Source organism: Anolis carolinensis, unplaced genomic scaffold (genome assembly GCF_035594765.1).
Source record: "Anolis carolinensis isolate JA03-04 unplaced genomic scaffold, rAnoCar3.1.pri scaffold_11, whole genome shotgun sequence".
Lineage (NCBI taxonomy): Eukaryota > Metazoa > Chordata > Lepidosauria > Squamata > Dactyloidae > Anolis > Anolis carolinensis.
This window is the reverse complement of record NW_026943822.1, coordinates 9013067-9033347: the sequence shown is the minus strand read 5'-3', so window position 1 is coordinate 9033347 and position 20281 is coordinate 9013067. Positions and strand designations below refer to the sequence as shown.

Sequence of the window (20281 nt, the reverse complement as noted above, 5' to 3'; positions counted from 1 at the left end):
CCAAAAACCTAAATCACTGGAAAGAGGATCAGTATTTTCAGACCAAAGCTTGGATTGGAATCCTCAGCTGCTCCTGCCTTGAACACTAGCCTATTTTCACTCAATTAACCAGGATGGCAGTTCCAAACACACACACACACACACACATATAGATTTAAAGAGTCCCAAAAGACAAGACCTGTTCCAGGCAAACAAATGCCCGGACGTTTTCGTAGAGGGCATGTTTCCTGCTTGTTTCTCTATGCAGAAGTCTCACATCTTTGCTGCTCATTTACAAGAGTCCCCAAGGCCCGCGGCACCCTCACCTCCTCTTCCTGGGACCGCTTCTTGTGCGCCATCTTGTACAGCTTGTGCAGCTTCCTCGCATCAAATTCCGTAAACTTGGACACAAAGATCCACAGGTTCCTGGGGAAATTAAAAGGAGTATTTTCCCTCCGTGCTTGATGCGGGTTCCCTTGAGACCAGTGACGGGAGGACGGCCTGGCTTACCTTCTCCAGAGCTTGATGTGCTCCTGGTCGGAGTACTCTTTCAAGCACTCGGAGATGCGGTCGCCGATCTTCAGCAGGCAGCTGCGGGTGTGCTCCAGCTGTTCCTGCACCGAGAGCCCTCTGTCTGGTTTGTCCAGCTGCTTCAGAGCTTTCTTGACGGGCCGCATCCTCTCTTTGCACTGAAAAAGGAGAGCAAGCAGAGAGCAATGCTACATCTTAGTCGCATGGTGGCCAAGAGTGAGATGGAAGGAGTCGGGTTATTTTTTAACCTTCCCATTCCATTGCTACCGTGTTTCCCCGAAAGTAAGACAGTGTCTTAAATTAATTTTTGCTCCCGAAGATGTGCTAGGTCTTATTTTCAGAGGATGTCTTATTTTTCCATGAAGAAGAATTCACATTTATTGTTGAACAAAAAAGTGAACATTTATTATATACTGTACAGTAGTTGTCATCACAAGTCAGCATAACCAGACAAACTGTGAATCCTATCAAGAATTCCTTGTTACTACCATTATTTCCATGTACAACAATCTATGGTACATACATTTACCGATCCTGCATGCTCTGTTGTTCTGTTTGGCAGGCATGCTTCCAAACAAAAACTTTGCTAGGTCTTACTTTCGGGGGAGGCCTTATATTTAGCAATTCAGCAAAACCCCTACTAGGTCTTATTTTCAGGGGATGTCTTATTTTCGGGAAAACAGGGTATTTCCTATATCTGGCTTCTAAATTCTTCCGTGTCTTAAACTCCCAAGATCTGGGAAGTCAGCACCTTCTACTTGCTTCCCATCACTATCCATATTCAGTGAGAGGAAAACCTACTATGCTAAAGGTCTCCTGGTCCAAGTCATCCTCTTCGTCTTCGCCTATCGGGACAGGCTCACTCCCAGCTGTTATGTGGACAGGGCCCTGAGACCGCTTGCCTTTCTTTCCTGATTTGGACTCACCACCTTTTGGCTGCAAAAGAAGAAAACCACGCAGGTGAGTCCTAAAGCAAAATCGGGGACATGATCGAATTTCACCCTGATGCAGTAAAATAATGGAAGATGAAACCTTAACTCTACTTGGTTGAATTCCCATTCTATTAAAAAATAAACGAAGAAGTCCCCTTTGGGGGAGATAAAGAGAGGCATAAATAATAATGCATCTAGAGCACAATATTCCTGACCTCACTATGGTGTTAAAAAACGAAGTATGGATTGTCAATGATGCAATCCCGGGTGACAACAGGATTGGGGAGAAACAACTGGAAAAGCTTACATGATATGAGGATTTAAAGATCGAATTACAAAGACTCTGGCACAAGCCAGTCAAGGTGGTCCCAGTGGTGATTGGCACACTGGGTGCAGTGCCTAAAGACCTTGGCCTGCACTTGAACACAATCGGCGCTGACAAAATTACCACTTGCCAGCTGCAGAAGGCCACCTTACTGGGATCTGCTCGCATTATTCGCTGATACATCACAGTCCTAGACACTTGGGAAGTGTCTGATGTGAGATCCAATACAACAGCCAGCAGAGTGTCTGCTGTGGACTCATCTTGTTGTGTTTCAAATTATTATTACTACTACTACTACTACTACTACTACTACTACTACTATTTCCCAGCCCTTATGGTTGTGAAGATACCACTTTAAATTCCAGAAAGGACCATCCAGCCACGGAGGTTTGGTAATCTCAATGCCAAGCAAAAACAGTTCTGCGCAAAGTTTGGAAAAGCTTTTCGACACATAGAGGCTGACTGGGAGATTCTGGGAGATTTCATCCAAAATTAACTTTTTCTAAGTTCTGGTTCCATGTGAACTGCAGACAATACCTTCTCTTTTTTGTCCGTGGCTTTTTTTCTCTCCTTCTCGCCCTCCTTTTCTTTCTTGAGGGCTGCCACTTTGTCTTTGCTCTCCTTATTCTCTTTCTTCTGCTTTTTCTTGGCAGGACTCTTATCCCGTCCATCCTCCTGGAAGGAGAGGAAGGAAGGAGCCCAGGTTACATTGCGATTGTGATTCAAGGAAATTCAATACACCTTTCTATGAAAAATCCCAAAGCGACATCAAAAATCCCATTGGAAATCACTACAACAACATAGTATCGATCCACTCTGTGATCATCCTCTTCCTCTCAACTCTCACTAGATGTTGCATGATACTAAGTGAGACCATGGGTCCAACTATATCTTCATTATTTACAATTGCCTGTTAGAAGCACTTCATAATTTCAAGCGGAATGATTCAGAGAAGCCAGAGATTGAAACAGTGAGCCAATGCCCCACCATTGAGTTGCAACCCTTGGCAAAGAAATAGTTGGCATGATATGGCTCAGAAGGACATGTTTTTTCCCCCCCTATGGATCTGTCCCCTGGATCCTCTCTCAGATGTCCTGCACCAGCTCTTTCCAAAGGTGAGATGCCCTCCAAGACTGCAACTAGTCATTGCTTTTACTGAAAAGTGACATGACAAGCAACGGTGTGGGACCTGGAGGCTGGCTTTTACCTTGACCTCGCCTTCTTCCGATTGGTTGTCCGAATGCCCAGGAGAGGCTTCGGCCCTGTGCTCATCCCGACCTTTGGGAAACTTGCTGTCCTTCTTTGCACGGGGTTTCCGCTTTCTCACCTTGACCTATGGGAGGGAAGAAGCCCATTTACAGAGGTAAGTGTGACCAAGGAAACATCCCATTCAGGTAGGAGCATTGGATCATGCCTTCTGTGAATCGTAGGGATCCTTGCAAGCCTTCTATGAATTAATATGATTACAATAAAAGGTAAAGGTTTCCCCTGACATTAAGTCCAGTTGTGACCGACTCTGGGGGTTGGTCCGCAAGTTCAGCAGCTTAGCACTTTAACACACTGTGCCACCAGGGGCCCCAATGATTACAATACATAACACTATTTTGTTCCTGGGTTATACATGCCATTTCCTAATTGCTTCTAATTGCAAAAAGTGTATTAAACTGCAAAAATTTTGTTTTCACAGGAGGGACAACCTGCTACAGCACATGTTTAATGATACATTCTACATTGTATGGCTACGTTTTGTTTTGTGGAAATATGTTTTCATAAAATAGATGTATTTTATGAAGCGTTTTAAAATGATGATGTGTTTGTTTACGTTTTAGTAATGCTATAACCCACCTTGAGCCATGAGGAGAGGCGAGCAAGAAATAAACTATTCTTGGATCAGTCATGTCCGAGTAGGATGGCCTTCCAAATAAAACTATTATTATTATTATTATTATTATTATTATTATTATTATTATTATTATTATTATTATATTGTATGACACAGCAAACAAGATAGATATGCTGGATTCTGTATCACAAAATCACAAGTCGAACACTTCCCAAGTGTCTAGGACTGTGTGATATATTTTCGGATGATGTGCGTAAATCCCAGTAGGGTGGCCTTTTGCAGTTATTATTATTATTATTATTATTATTATTATTATTATTATTATTATTATTATTATTATTTGGAGCCCCTGGTGGCGCAATGGGTTAAACCCTTGTGCCGGCAGGACTGCTAACCAAAAGCTCGACAGTTTGAATCCAGGGAGTGGGGTGAGCTCCCATCTGTCAGCTCCAACTCTCCATGTGGGGACATGAGAGAAGCCTCCCACAGGATGGTAAAAACATAGGGCCATCCCCGGGCAACGTCTTTGCAGACAGCCAAATCTTTCACAACAGAAGCAATTTTCAGTTTCTCAAGTTGCTCCTGACATGAAAAAATATTGTTGCTATTGTTATTATTATTATTTTGCTCTAGTTTTTCAATCAAAATCTCACTGAAAACCAATTCAACTTAGTTTGTAGCAGACACAAAAAACAAAGTTTCTGGAGAATAACATCTACGTTCAATGTTGAACAGTTAAGCAGGAGTAACACTTTCAAACCAGGAACAGAAACTTTTCCAAATTTTGTTACATAGTGTTATCATTGAGCAAAACTATTGCGCTAAGAAGTATGCCTTTTCATCATATAACCCTGTTAAATCAGCGCAAACATGAGACAAAATCACGAAAGGAAATGGAAAGGGATGCTTCACGTTCCACCATCACCCTGCCAATAAAGTTTCTGGAATAGAACAATGACTTTCAAAGTATGGATCGCACAAGTAAACAGGAACAGAAGATATTTTTCTTTTGAAATTTTGTTACATAGTATTATTGGCATATTTAATGTATGTGTTTGCTCAAAGAATCTCTAGGTTTGGCAAGGCAATTCTATGGTCAGGTTCCAGCTGAAATTGACCTTAGAGGATTTAGAGCAGTGTTTCTCAACTTGTGGGTCCCCAGATGTTTTGGCCTTCAACTCTCAGAAATCCTAACACCTGGTAAACTGGACGGGATTTCTGGGAGTTGTTGGCCAAAACACCTGGGCACCCACAGGTTGAGAACCACTGATCTAGAGATTTCTAGTAAAAGCATTACAAATGAATCAGGTTTTCTTTTAATTGGCAGTTTTCCCAGTTTCATAGGGTCCCACACTCCTCACCCCATTGAAAGTGGAGGGCCTGCAATTATTTTTGCCTATTTAAATCACTCTGGCTTAATGTATGAGAATCAAATGTAATGTTGGTCCTTGGATATAGATCTAAAGACTTCAATAAAAACAAATCAGAAGAAGAAGGCCTCTTGGCTTCTCCGCTGGGTTTGCCGCAGAACTGACCTCCTCGGTCTCTTTCGCAGTCTCCTTTTTCTCCATGCCTTTCTTGAGCAGTTTCAGCAGATAGTCAGTCCGGGCTTGGAGCTGCTTGCCCTGTGGCTTTTTGTCCGTCTCAACCGGCAAGATCTTTTGAAAGAAAAGATAAACAGATAAAATACCTCCATTTTATCCCATCGCAAGGCAAGCAAAGACCCAACGGAAACATGAGAGGAAGTCCCAAAGAGACAAGTAACAAGAGGACTGTCTCCAGCATCGAAGGGCAAGTCAAATGGACAAATGCTCCCTATGGGTCAATTGATCCATATGGGTCAAAGGCTCTCTAGTTCAAGGTGTTCCCAACCAAATATTTGGAAGGTGTATTGGGATACCAGGCCCACAATTTGCAGTCAACACAGCCAAACAGCATGTAGGCTGGTTCTGATGATAAAAAGGTAAAAATAAAGGTTTCCCCTAACGTTAAGTTCAGTCGTGTCTGACTCTGGGGGTTGGTGCTCATCTCCATTTCTAAGCTGAAGAGCCGGCGTTGTCCATAGACACTTCCAAGGTCATGTGGCCGGCATGACTGCATGGAATGCCGTTACCTTCCCGCCGGAGCGGTCCCTATTGATCTACTCACATTTGCATGTTTTCGAACTGCTAGGTTGGCAGAAGCTGGAGCTAACAGCGGGTGCTCACTCTGATCTCCGGGTTTGAACCTGGGACCTTTCGGTCTGAACGTTCAGCAGCTCAGCGCTTTAACACACTGAGCCACCAGAGGCTCTGATGATAACTGTGGCCCAATACATTGGAGTTCAAAGTCTAACCATTGCATTGCTGGTTGCTCTGTTGTAAGAAGACCTGATAGCCATTTTTCTCATTCCATATTAAGAAATACAACATCAACAACGAGAAACAACAGGCTGCATTTTCAGCCAAGGCAAAAGCTCTCTCCGGAAGACAGGGAAGTGCGCATTGATCTAAAGCTTCCTGTACCTTGTCGGTGAGTTTCAGCTCTGGGTCTGATTTGATGAGCTCCCAGTTCCCATAACCATGCTCGTAAACTCCCAGCAGCAAATGTGAGTCATCTTCCAAGCCCCATTCGACATCGAAATGGGCAGCTTTGGCTCGGCAGGTCAGGAGAAACCTAAACATTTGAGCAAAGAAGAAGGAAATGGATGAGAAGCTGCCTCTTCCCCACCTTGGTGGTTCCCTTCTAATGGCCAAGTAGCTATGGGATAAAAGTACCACCAGGATGTTTTAAGCGAGATCATCTCCCACTTAAATGTTTTCTTTCTACATCTAACAAAGCCCACATTCACCTGGCCCTCTCCTCTGGGTCGGTGGGAATGGTCTGGTGCAGCATCGCAAAGTCCTCTTCGTGCTGGACGATGGCTTTGACGTTCACCTGAACTCCAGAAATCTTGATGGTGGGACCCCTCCTCTTCCCTGGTCCTTTGCCTGGTGGACAATGAGAAAAGAAGAAGCAAATGCGGTAAGGAAACTGGCTTCAAATGCGCTAAATTTAGGATTCTAGCTTCTATCTATTCTTCAAAGGAGACAAGCAATGGCGAGAGTGCGCTGAAAAATCAACCAACAAAGAGACACAACACTAAGCTTGTCACTAACCCATACCTCACAACCTCTGAGGATGCCTGCCATAGATGTGGGCGAAACGTCAGGAGAGAATGCTTCTGGAACATGGCCACACAGCCCGAAAGACATACAGCAACCCCAACACTAAGCTTGGTTCCGTTCCTCAAAATCCCTTGCTTCTCAATCAATCAAATACAAAATATGACATTGTCCTTTGACCACCCACTTTGATGAAATGAAACATTCAGCCAATTGTAAATACTGTATATACTCGAGTATAAGCCTAGTTTTTCAGCCCTTTTTTAGGACTGAAAAAGCCCCCCTTGGCTTATACTCGGGTGAGGGTCCTGGTGGGCTTATATTCAGGTCAGCTTATACTCAAGTATATATGGTATATTTATTATTTTTCTCTATTATTATTGGTATTGTTACATTTATTATTTTAATCTATTAATTACTAGCTGTGCCTGGCCACACGTTGCTGTGGTGAAGTATGGTGGTATAGGAAATAAAGTATCTTATATCATCTGCTTAGAACTGGATTATATGAGGCCCCTTCTACACAGCTGTATAAAATGCACACTGAAGTGGATTATATGGCAGTGTGGAGTCAAGATAATCCAGTGCAAAGCAGATAATATAAGATTATAAATGGGTTATATAGCTGTGTGGAAGGGCCTTGAGTCTGCACTGCCATATAATCAGATAAAATCAGATAATCTGTATTTTATAGGCAGTGTGGAAGAGGCCTAAGTGAGGCCTAACTCTGCCTGTCCGCTGGGCTGAGTGGGTTGCTAGGAGACCAAGTGCCTTCTAACTGGCAGCAATTGGCTAAAAACAATTATTCCTCTCCCTCTAATTAGGACTTTATTTTTCTTTTCTTTTTGTTGTATGAACATAGAGGCATGGATGAGGGGTTGTGCTGTCAAGTTTAGTGTTTCTGGGATGTGTAGTTTTGTTGTTTTGTCCTAGGCCGAAATTTCATTACCCTTTTTTATTTATATATATATATATATATATATATATATATATATATATATATTACATATATATATATATTACATTTATTATTTTACTCTATTATTGTTGTTACTTTTACATATATTTTACTCTATTTTTATTATTATTATTATTACATTTATTATTTCACTCTATTATTATTAAAAGGATACATAAGCACATTTACATTGAAGAAGATGAAAATAATGATTTAATCAGAGTTGGACAGTCTTATCTTAAATTACAGTTTGATGTAAAGATTCAAAAACATTTAACCTACTGATGCCTCAATTAATGTAATTTTATTGATATCTCGGCTTATACTGGAGTCAATGTTTTTCCAGTTTTTTATGGTAAAATTAGGTGCCTCGGCTTATATTTGGGTCGGCTTATACTCGAGTATATACAGTATCTTCTACCAGTTGACTACTTTTAACTTAACGGGCTTCTAGCTCAGTCAATGAACCATCTTGGAAATAAAACATGGGATAGTTTGCCCCATAGCCTGACCTCTAAGCCCTACTCCTCCAGCAGGCTGAGGAAAGCATTGAGCCTTTGCTTACCTTCTGTTGGATTATCTTTTAGCTGCTCTTCGTACTCCTGCATGGCCAGGGCACAGCTATTATGGAGAAGCTCCCCCAAACGCTTCAGATCAGCCACCGACTTGTCCACCAGCTCCGCATCTCGGGCAACATACTCCAGCCTTGAGGATACAAATCCCATGCTCAACAACCAAGGAATGGGCACCAAATACTGAAAGACCCCCCTTCCCCATGGGATATGTTCCCAGTGGAACAGTGGATACACAACACCATTGACGTAATCCAACATGATGAAATTATCCCACTTCCAATCCCACTGAGTTGCATTGGAGGACCTAGAGATTCTTAAGAGAACCACCCACTCTAGTATAGACCCTCCAAGGCAACTCTACAATTAACTTCCAGAAGGTGCATACAATAGGATTATATCAAGGACCAAGCAAATTCCTAGAGGGATCAATTTCCTCTAGGCATGGGTAAATGCTCTGTTGTAACCCACCACCAGCCACAAGGAGAGGTAGGAAAGAAATAATAATAATAATAATAATAATAATAAGAACAACAACAACAACAACACAGTCCATAGCTATACTTTTGTATTATTATTATTATTATTATTATTATTATTATTATTATTATTATTATTATTTTGAGATGGTTGCATTTAAGCTGGCCATATACTGCAGAATAATGATAATTTATTAATATTTAGCTCTATGCTGCATAATAATAATAATAATAATAATAATAATAATAATAATAATAATAATAATAATAATTTTGAGGTGGCTGCATATAGGCTGGCCCTATACTGCAGAATTAGAATACTAATACTAATAGTGATCTACTACTACTACTACTACTACTAATAATAATAATAATAAATTTGAAGTGGTTGCATATAGGCTGGCTCTGTACTGTAAATTAGACTACTACTACTACTACTACTACTACTACTTATTATTATTATTATTATTATTATTATTATTATTATTATTATTATTTTGAGGTGGCTGCATATAGGCTGGCCCTATACTGCAGAATTAGAATACTAATACTAATAGTGATCTACTACTACTACTACTACTACTACTACTACTAATAAATTTGAGGTGGTTGCATATAGGCTGACTTTGTACTGCAAATTAGAATACTACTACTACTACTACTACTACTACTTATTATTATTATTATTATTATTATTATTATTTTGAGGTGGCTGCATATAGGCTGGCCCTATACTGCAGAATTAGAATACTAATACTAATAGTGATCTACTACTACTACTACTAATAATAATAATAAATTTGAGGTGGCTGCATATAGGCTGGCTCTATACTGCAAATTAGACCACTACTACTACTAATACTACTAATATTTTGAGGTGGTTGCATATAGGCTGGATCTCTACTGCAGAAATACAATATTTATTATTATTATTATTAATTTGCGGTGGTTGCATATAGCCTGGCTCTATACTGCAGAATTAGAATTGTCGTCGTCTCACTCGTTCAGTCATTTTCGACTCTTCGTGACCTCATGGACCAGTCCACGCCAGAGCTCCATATTAATACTGATTTACTATTACTACTACTACTACTACTACTACTAATAATAATAATAAATTTGAGGTGGTTGCATATAGGCTGGCTCTATACTGCAGAATTAGAATACTTATTATTATTATTATTATTATTATTATTATTATTATTATTATGAGGTGGTTGCATATAGCCTGGCTCTATACTGCAGAATTAGAATACTAATACTAATACTGATTTACTACTATTACTACTACTACTGCTACTACTAATAATAATACATTTGAGGTGGTTGCATATAGCCTGGCTCTATACTGCAGAATTAGAATACTAATACTAATACTGATTTACTACTATTACTACTACTACTACTACTAATAATAATAATAATAATAAATTTGAAGTGGTTGCATATAGCCTGGCTCTATACTGCAGAATTAGAATACTAATACTAATAGTGATCTACTACTACTACTACTAATAATAATAATAAATTTGAGGTGGCTGCATATAGGCTGGCTCTATACTGCAAATTAGACCACTACTACTACTAATACTACTAATATTTTGAGGTGGTTGCATATAGGCTGGATCTCTACTGCAGAAATACAATATTTATTATTATTATTATTAATTTGCGGTGGTTGCATATAGCCTGGCTCTATACTGCAGAATTAGAATTGTCGTCGTCTCACTCGTTCAGTCATTTTCGACTCTTCGTGACCTCATGGACCAGTCCACGCCAGAGCTCCATATTAATACTGATTTACTATTACTACTACTACTACTACTAATAATAATAATAATAATAAATTTGAGGTGGTTGCATATAGGCTGGCTCTATACTGCAGAATTAGAATACTTATTATTATTATTATTATTATTATTATTATTATTATTATTATTATTATGAGGTGGTTGCATATAGCCTGGCTCTATACTGCAGAATTAGAATACTAATACTAATACTGATTTACTACTATTACTACTACTACTGCTACTACTAATAATAATACATTTGAGGTGGTTGCATATAGCCTGGCTCTATACTGCAGAATTAGAATACTAATACTAATACTGATTTACTACTATTACTACTACTACTACTACTACTAATAATAATAATAATAAATTTGAAGTGGTTGCATATAGCCTGGCTCTATACTGCAGAATTAGAATACTAATACTAATACTGATTTACTACTACTATTACTACTACTACTACTAATAATAATAATAAATTTGAGGTGGTTGCATATAGCCTGGCTCTATACTGCAGAATTAGAATACGAATACTAATACTGATTTACTACTATTACTACTACTACTACTAATAAATTTGAGGTGGTTGCACCGCTCTATACTGCAGAATTAGAATACTAATACTAATACTGATTTACTACTACTATTACTACTACTACTACTAATAATAATAATAAATTTGAGGTGGTTGCATATAGGCTGGCTCTATACTGCAGAATTAGAAATATAATGATAATAGCTATGGGCTGTGCATGAGGCTTATCTAACATTAAAAACTAAGTAAACAGCAGCCCAAGATTGCTGCCATCTTCCAACAAAACCTAAAGGCGCTTACCGCTCCAGAGGGACTCCAAACTTCTTATAAGCTTTTATAAACCTGTCGGATTAAAACCAAACAGTGGCAACAGTTACCAAAGACCTCCACCAAATATCTTTCTATTCCATGACATGAGTCCAAGGGTCCCTTTATATGACACAATAAGAGCATCATGGAACCCTGAGATTGGCAGTTCAGAGGGCTTCTATTCAGTGCCTACCTCCTGATTTCAGTGTCGGTAAATCCTTCCACCGTATCCTTCCGGACGCTGCGGGGCCGCCCTCGGCGCTTGGGCCTCTTGTCGTCATCTGAATCCTCAGTCTCGCTCTCAGAGCCAGAAGACCTCTGCTCCAGCTTCCTCTTCATCTCATTGTCCGAATCGCTGTCGTTGGCTTGAGCCTGCAAGAGACAAGAGCGGTCAACCTGATGGCTTGGAGAAGACACTCTGCCCGACACTTGGCCTCTCGGCTCTCCTTTCTCTTGAAGTAAGAGCAATTGTCGTATTCTTTGCAAGGCTGTTGTTCCTGACTTACTATTATTACCTAAAGATCAACCTATTCTAGGGTTGCTGTGAGTTTTCCAGGCTGTATGGCCATGTTCCAGAAGCATTCCCTCCTGACGTTTCGCCCACATCTATGGCAGGCATCCTCAGAGGCTGAACCCCTCTAACCACCACCATGTCAGACTACACAGAAAAGCCACTGAAACCCACAAGGATGTGGACAATTTCAATAGCAATGAGGAAACCATGCAAACAAACAAAATCTGGCTACCAGGACAGTAAATCAGGACAGTAAATAAAGAACAACACTCAGAAATCAGGGCAATTCCAGACAGGAAACAATCAGGGCCAGCTAACACCTCCCGACAAAGGATTCCCCTAGACAGGAAGCAGCACATAAATGAATTATTCTGATTAGTTTGAGCATCAGATGTTACCTCTGGAGAAAAGCGTAACACAAATTATTATTATTATTATTATTTTGAGATGGTTACATATGGGCTGGCTCTGTACAGCATAATAATAACAATAATAAATATTTTGAGGTGGTTGTATATAGACTGGCTCTATATTGCAGAATAATAATAAATTATTATTATTATCATTATTATTATTATTATTATTATTATTATTATTATTAACAATAACTTTGGAATGGTTACATATAGGCTGGCTCTATACTGCAGAATAATAATAATAACAATAATAATAATAATAATAATAATAATAATTATTATTATTATTATTTTGATATGGTTGTATATAGGTGGGCTCTATACTGCAGAATAATAATAATAATAATAATAATAATAATAATAATAATAATAATAATAATAATAATATAAAATTAGTATAATAATAATTTGAGATGGCTACATATAGGCTGGCTCTATAGTAAAGGTAAAGGTTTTCCCCTGACAATAAGTCTTGTCATATCCAACTCTGGGTAGTGGTGCTCATCTCCATTTCTAAGCCAAAGAGCTGGCGTTGTCTGTAGACACCTCCAAGGTCATGTGGCCGGCATGCCTGCATGGAGTGCTGTTACCTTCCCGCCAGAGCAGTACCTATTGATCTACTCGCATTTGCATGATTTCGAACTGCTAGGTTGGCAGAAGCTGAGGTTAAAAACAGGAGCTCACCCCACTCCCTGGATCTGAACTGACAACTTTTCCATCAGCAAGTTCAGCAGTTTAATCCGCTGAGCCACCGGGGGCTCCTGCTGACTCTATATTGTAGAATAATAATAATAGTATTATTTACATCATTTTTACCCCGCCCTTCTCACCCGGAGGGACTCAGGGCGGCTTACAATAGTTGGCAAATTACATTGCCCAAAATACATTCAATAAAACAAAGACATATTAATAAACAATAAAACAGTACCACATCAATTAAAACTCTAATTAGACTCTATTAAACCATGAATTATAAAATTTAAAATTTTTAAATCTATTTGCTAGGATAGTTGTGGAAATTTTGTAATCGGTATTTCAGAGGGATATGGATTGGTAATTTTGTACATCTGTTGTGTCCACATGTTCTTTTGGGATAGTTACTATGTCTGCGGGAATCCAGGATTCTGGAATTTCTTTATTTTGTAGTACTAGGTTCATTACTTTCTTTAAATGGGGGGGGGGGGGGGTAGTAGTAATTATATTATATTATTATTATTATTATTATTATTATTATTATTATTCCAGCATATACATCTTGTTTGCTGTATCATACTGTGTTTTGTACCAGTAAAATAATAATAATAATAATTCTGAGATAGTTTCATATATTTACATATACTTTCATATATTTATTTTATTTACAATAATATATAATAATATAACATATTGTATATACATATAATATTCATATTATATTGTAATATGATATAATACTAATAATACAATATAGTTAATATTAATTATATATTATATTTTACATGTAATATTACTAATAATATTACAATATATTGATATAGTACAATATAGTAATTTATTGCCAGTATTGTACTATGCTAATAATATAATATTGTATGTAAATTTAATTTGTAAGCCACTCTGAGTCCCCTTCAATGAGAAGGGCGGCATATAAATGTAGCAAATAAATAAATGATAATAAATATAGGCCAGCTCTATACTGCAGAATTAATACATTCAAATGCCACTTTAACTGCCATGGCTCAATGCTATGGGATCACGGGAGTTGTAGTTTTGTGAGGCAGCAGCCCTCTTTGGCAGAAAAGGAATAAGAACTTGTAAAACTGCAACTCCCATGGTGCCATAGCATTGAGCCACGGCATACCATGAATTTTTAAATGGTAAAGGATGAAAATTTGGGTAGACTGAGAACCAACTTGATGCCTGCCATCTGATATGCAAACGCAAAAGCAGAGAAGCCCTGAAAATGCACAAAATAAAATGCAAAGTTTTTAAACGTCTAGATCGTTGCCGCATGTCCATGTCTGGATGGGATAGTTGAGGACTCTACCTTTTGACAGTGTCAGTGCAAAGCGGTCCTGGTTCAAACGATACCTTTTTGGTGGAGCTGCGGATTCTGGGAAGCATGTATATCTCCTCCAGCTCCTTCTGCCGCTCCTCCTCTTCCGCTTTCTTCCGCTGCTCCTCAGGGATGATATCGTCCCAGTCTTTCTGAGACGTCTCCTCCAGCTCGGCTTCTTCCTCGCCCATTGTGGCAAAATTTGCAACCTGTTACGTGCATCCAAGAGAAAGAAACAGAAAGGAGTGTGTGGGCAGGAATCACAGAATCATCGAGTTGGAAGAGACCACACGGGCCATCTAGTCCAACTTCCAGCCATGCAGGAAAAGCACAATCAAAGCATCCCTGACAGATAGCCATCCAGCCTCTGTTTCAAGCTTTCCAAGGATTATCTCCCTTGTTGATCTGGATTATATGGCAGTGTAGAATGGCCATCGTCATAGAATCATAGAGTTGGAAGAGACCCCCAAAGACCATGATTTTTTATGACCTGTTTTTATTGTTGTTGATTCATTTGTTTTATTGCTTTGTTTTTATATTTTTGATGTCCGGGCTTGGCCCTGGTAGCATTCAGAAAGAGCTTGAAAACCTGGCTCTTTACTCGGGCCTTTAGATAAAGATTGCTAATCCAGAAGCAATCTGTATCTGTGACCATTCTTGTACCGGTTTGCACTTTTTACCTTTGTCAACTCAATATAGACACAGGGTCTATTCCCATCCCAATTTGCACTTCCAAGAATTTGCAGCACTTTATCAGTCACCTTGTGTTTACAATATTTATATGGTGCACCTTACCCAGTCTACTTTTACAATCTCTCCATTTTAATCCATGTTTTTATTAGTTCTTGTTTTTTATTGGCTAATGTTTAAATTTTTTAATTGTGCATTTTTTTGTCTATTGCTGTGTTTTGTACTGCTGTTGTTTTTATTTGGGCTTGGCCCCATGTAAGCCGCCCTGAGTCCCCTTTGGGGAGATAGAGGCGGGGTATAAAAATAAAGTTGTTGTTGTTATTATTATTATTATTATTATTATTATTATTATTATTATTATTATTGGCCCCATGTAAGCTCCCCGAGTCCCTTCGGGGAGATGGGGCGGGGTATAAAAATAAAATTATTATTATTATTATTATTATTGGCCCCATGTAAGCTGCCCCGAGTCCCTTCGGGGAGATGGGGCGGGGTATAAAAATAAAATTATTATTATTATTATTATCTAGCCCAATCTGCCTTGCAGGAAAAGCACAAATAACTCTTGACAGATGGCCATCTAGCCTATTTTTAAAAGCTTCCAGAGACGCAGCTCTCACTGGACTCTGAGACAGAGAGTTCCACTGCTGAATAGTTCTTCCTACAGTCAGGAAGTTCTTTCTAATGTTCTTTCCTGTCATTTGAACCCATGGCTCCTAGTCCTAGTTTCAAGGGCAGCAGAAAACAAGCCCGCTCCCTCTTCCTTGACACCCTTTCACATATTTATACATGGCTCTCATGTCTCCTCTCCACCTTCTCTTCTGAGGCTAAACAGACCCAGTTCTTTAAGACGCTCTTCATAGGTATCCATGGTCTCCATACCTTTGATCATTTTAGATGCCCTTTTCTGGACACCTTCCAGCCTGTCAATATCTCTTTTGAATCGTGGTGCCCAGAATTGGATACAGTGTGATTCCAGGTAAAGAGGTCTGACCAAAGCAGAATACAAAGGCACCAACTTTTTGTATTGTTGATATGCTTTTTAGACATGTATCCTTTCACCGCACGGTAATTCAATTTTACTAGTGAACCAGTGGTTAAGCCAACTCTTTATAAGAGTTTCATATCATATGTAATATATAACACTATGATTTTTAGTCCTTGGTTAAAAATTGTCATTTCCTAATTGGTTCTGTCATAAAAACATGGGAAAAGTTTATTAAATTGCACAAACTTTGTTTTGGTAGGACATCCTGTCATAGCACATTTTGCTATAGTTTTTCCATGAACATCTCATCATCGTGTCTCAACCGATTTGACATAGTTTCAGCCACAAAAACAAAGTTTCTGGAGTAGAACAACTACTTTCAAAGTTAGGACCACACAGTTAAACAGGAAATAACACTTTCAAACCAGGAACGGATTTGGTTTTCAAATTTTGTTACATAGTGTAAGATTATATCTATACATTTCATGTAATCTTTACTGTGTAAACTAGGTTTAGAAATGTTTGCTTTACACTTTGTATGTATTGCAGTTGATTCTTGTGTTGTGTCCTCTACAGCTGCTCCGTGGGGTTCATCACAAACATCATTGACAAGACATTTTCTTTTCTTAATTATAAATTTATCCATTTTAGTGACAATTAATGCAACTCAATCAAAAAATTGGACTAGATGCCCTTTGGAGGTCCTTTCCAACTCAAGTAAAGTATAAAATGCCAGGGAGTTCATTGGAGGGACTATAAGCAACACATTAGTAAAAATGACACAAATATTTAATTGGTTGTTACTTTTTATATTCATATGTACATGTACTAGCTGTGCCCAGCCACGCGTTGCTGTGGCATAGTCCTAAGTGGGTTTTTATTTGTGGAAGCAAGTATGAGTGTTGTAATTAGTCACCTTGATTAGCATTGAATGGCCTTGCAGCTTCAAAGCCTGGTTGCTTCCTCCTTGGGGACTCCTTTGTTGGGAGGTGTTAGCTGGCCCTGATTTTTTCCTGTCTGGAATTCCCCTATTTTCAGAGTGTGGTTCTTTATTTACTGTCCTGATTTGAGAGATTATATTGTTCTATATTATTATACCACTGTAATTTTATATATTATATTTATATTTTGTATTATTTGCTTAGAACTGGATTATATGTATAAAATCCACACTGAACTGGATTATATGGCTTTGGGGACTCAAGATAATCCAGTTCAAAGCAGATACTGTGGATTATCTGCCTTGGCATTCTGGGTTATATAGCTGTGTGGAAGGGCCTTGAATCTACACTGCCATATAATCCAATTAAAATCAGATCTGTATTTTATAGGCAGTGTGGAAGAGGCCTAAATGAAGCCTAACTCTGCCTGTCCCCTGGGCTGAGTGGGTTGCTAGGAGACCAAGTGGGCGGAGCTTAGCCTTCTAACTGGCAGCAATTGGATAAAAACAATTATTCCTCTCCCTCTAATTAGGACTTTATTTTTCTTTTCTTTTTGTTGTATGAACGTAGAGGCATGGATGAGGAGTTGTGTTGCCAATTTAGTGTTTCTGGGATGTGTAGTTTTGTTGTTTTGTCCTAGGCCGAAATTTCATTACCCTTTTATAGATATAGATTTATCTTGTGTTTGCATTCTATTGTATTGTGCCATGTCATTGTGAGACACCTTGGGTCTCAATGGAGAGAAATCCAGGACAGAAATTAAGGAAATGACACATAAAATGTATCAAATTTGCCACCTGGGCAATTGGCACCCTTTGGAGGCCCAACTCTACTATTTAATAATTTTTGAGATACTTCCATACCTTAAATTGGGAGAGAAGTTCATCCGTTGCGCTGGTGGAGGCTTCGTTCTCTCGCGTTTCCGCCAAGCGAAGGATTTCCTCAATGTCCATTTCCTGATTGATTTGGGGGAATAAAGGGGGAACGATTAGAGAGAAACACAGCCAGAAACTCATCAAGATTGAACAAGCTGGAGATACAAAGTTCGGAGCAAAAGGGAAAGAACTTGGAAGAAGACTCTGAACACTACAAGGGAACTTGGATGGAAAAGGATGCCCAGCGTTTCCAAGACTTAGGAAACCAATTTAGTTATTTGTGTCATTTTTCATGCCAAATCTCATTCCACTCTGCAAAAAGAACTAAAAAAAACTTTCAGGTTGTACAAATGGGAACCATCTGCCTCTAGTGTCAACTTATCTGGCAGTAAGATCGGAACGAAATGTTGTGAAATGTTACAAAGGTATCCAAAGACCAGTTTTCTGATTCAAATGGTGAATCCAATCCACTTTCACTATAACCATATTGGAAATTAATTCAACCACATTCAATTCCTCCCAGTTTTCTCCCAGTATTGTGAATTAACACAGTATTATTTTAATAATAATAATAATAATAACTTTATTCTTATATCCCGCCCCATCTCCCCGAGGGGATTCGGGGCAGCTTACATTTGTTAGTGTAGTAGCCATTTTGTGCTTTGAAAGAGACCTAACTCAGAACCTTTAAATAGGTTTTTAATGGCTTTGAACTATTTATTTTGACTTTTAGTGTTTATATGTATTAGGCACACTTCCACTACTACTACTACTTCTAATAATAATAATAATAATAATAATAATAATAATTTATTTATTTATTTCAATTATTTATACCCCGCCCTTTTCACCGAGGGGACTCAGGACGATTTACAAGTGGCAATTGATGCCGTTACACTGATATACAATGAATTAAAACGTTAAAACAGTTAAAACAGTCATAAAATACAATATACAAAGTTTAAAACAATGCAAAGTGCTTATGCCATTCATCCACAAGACCTTATACAAGAGCTTTGTATAATATAATATAATATAATATAATATAATATAATATAATATAATATAATATATATAATAATATATTATTATTATTATTATTATTATTTATGTCATTTTCTTTCATTGTATTGTTTTTGGAACTGTTTGCCACATTGAGTTTTATTTTTTAATAAACAACTACCTTTACATCAACAATAATAATGGAGCACAATACTCCTGACCTCACAATCGTGGAAAAAAACAAAGAATGGATCGTCAATGTTACAATCCCAGGTGACAGCAGGATTAACTACACGCAACTAGAAATGCTGACACAATATGAGGATTTAATGATCAAACTGCAAAGACTCTGGCACAAGCCAGTCAAGGTGGTCCCAGTGGCGATCGGCACACTGGGTACAATGCCTAAAGATTTTGGCCAGCACCTGAAAACCATAGGTGCTGACAAAATTACCATCTGTCAACTGCAAAAGGCCACCCTACTCAGATCTTAACACATTATTCACCAATACATCACACAGTCCTAGACACAATCCTAGTGTCAGACATGTGATCCAGTACAACAGCCAGCGTACTGTAATAAACTTGTTTGCTGTTTACTAATCTTGTTGTGTATCTAATAACAACAACAACAACAACAACAATAATAACAATAACAATAATTTTGTTGTAATTCATTGTATTGTTTTTTGTATTGGAACTCCCTCCCTAGTGACATCCGGCAGGCTCCATCCCTTTTGAGTTTTAGAAAGAAAGTGAAGACCTGAGCAAGCATTCAAAGAATAAGTTTCGTTGGCTTCGACTCAGTCTGGACTAAGGTTTATGTACAATGTTTTGTGGATGAATGGCTCAAGTATTATGTATTATTTTAAATCTGTATTTAATTGCTTATGTTTTATTCTTTGGTATTGTTGTGTAATGGCATTGAATTCTGCCAGTTTTGTAAGCTGCCCTGAGTCCCTTCAGGTGAGAAGAGTGGGATAGAAATAATGGAAATAAATAAATAATAAATAAATATTGTTAGCCACTTGGAGTTTTATTTTTAATAGTCCTATGTTAACTTCTAGTTAATAATACTGTTGTTGTTGTTGTTGTTGTTATTATTATTATTATTATTATTATTATTATTATTATTATTATTATTATTTTATTCCATTGTATTGTTTTTAGCATTGCTGGCCACTTTTGAGTTTTATTTTTAATAGTCCTATGTTGACTTTTAGCCTTTGTATCTTTCAAACATAATACAGTGTTCCCTCACTACTTCGCAGTTCACTTTTTGCGGATTCTCTGTTTTGCGGTTTTTCAATAAACTCTAAAAGACTATTATGAATCATAAAATATTACAATTTACAGCCTAAGGAAGGGAGGAAGGAGAAGCCAAAGGGAGAGAAAAGGAGCCCAAGCGGCAACGGGAG

General features: G+C 38.3%; 1 protein-coding gene across 5 annotated transcripts in view; it reads right to left on the bottom strand.

Annotated features, from left to right (window-relative positions):
• Positions 1-20281, bottom strand: part of chd2 (chromodomain helicase DNA binding protein 2) — a 95400-nt gene that overhangs the window by 5908 nt on the left and 69211 nt on the right. For all 5 annotated transcript variants that reach the window (XM_062963234.1, XM_062963236.1, XM_062963237.1 and 2 more), the window contains 13 exons: positions 17850-17942; positions 14403-14576; positions 11596-11774; positions 11394-11435; positions 8277-8416; positions 6441-6579; positions 6115-6265; positions 5146-5268; positions 2975-3100; positions 2305-2442; positions 1312-1446; positions 490-668; positions 306-405 (listed from right to left, as the gene is read on the bottom strand). In XM_062963234.1, the coding sequence (XP_062819304.1) occupies positions 306-405; positions 490-668; positions 1312-1446; positions 2305-2442; positions 2975-3100; positions 5146-5268; positions 6115-6265; positions 6441-6579; positions 8277-8416; positions 11394-11435; positions 11596-11774; positions 14403-14576; positions 17850-17942 (1719 nt within the window). The remainder of the gene's footprint in view (positions 1-305; positions 406-489; positions 669-1311; positions 1447-2304; positions 2443-2974; positions 3101-5145; positions 5269-6114; positions 6266-6440; positions 6580-8276; positions 8417-11393; positions 11436-11595; positions 11775-14402; positions 14577-17849; positions 17943-20281) is intronic.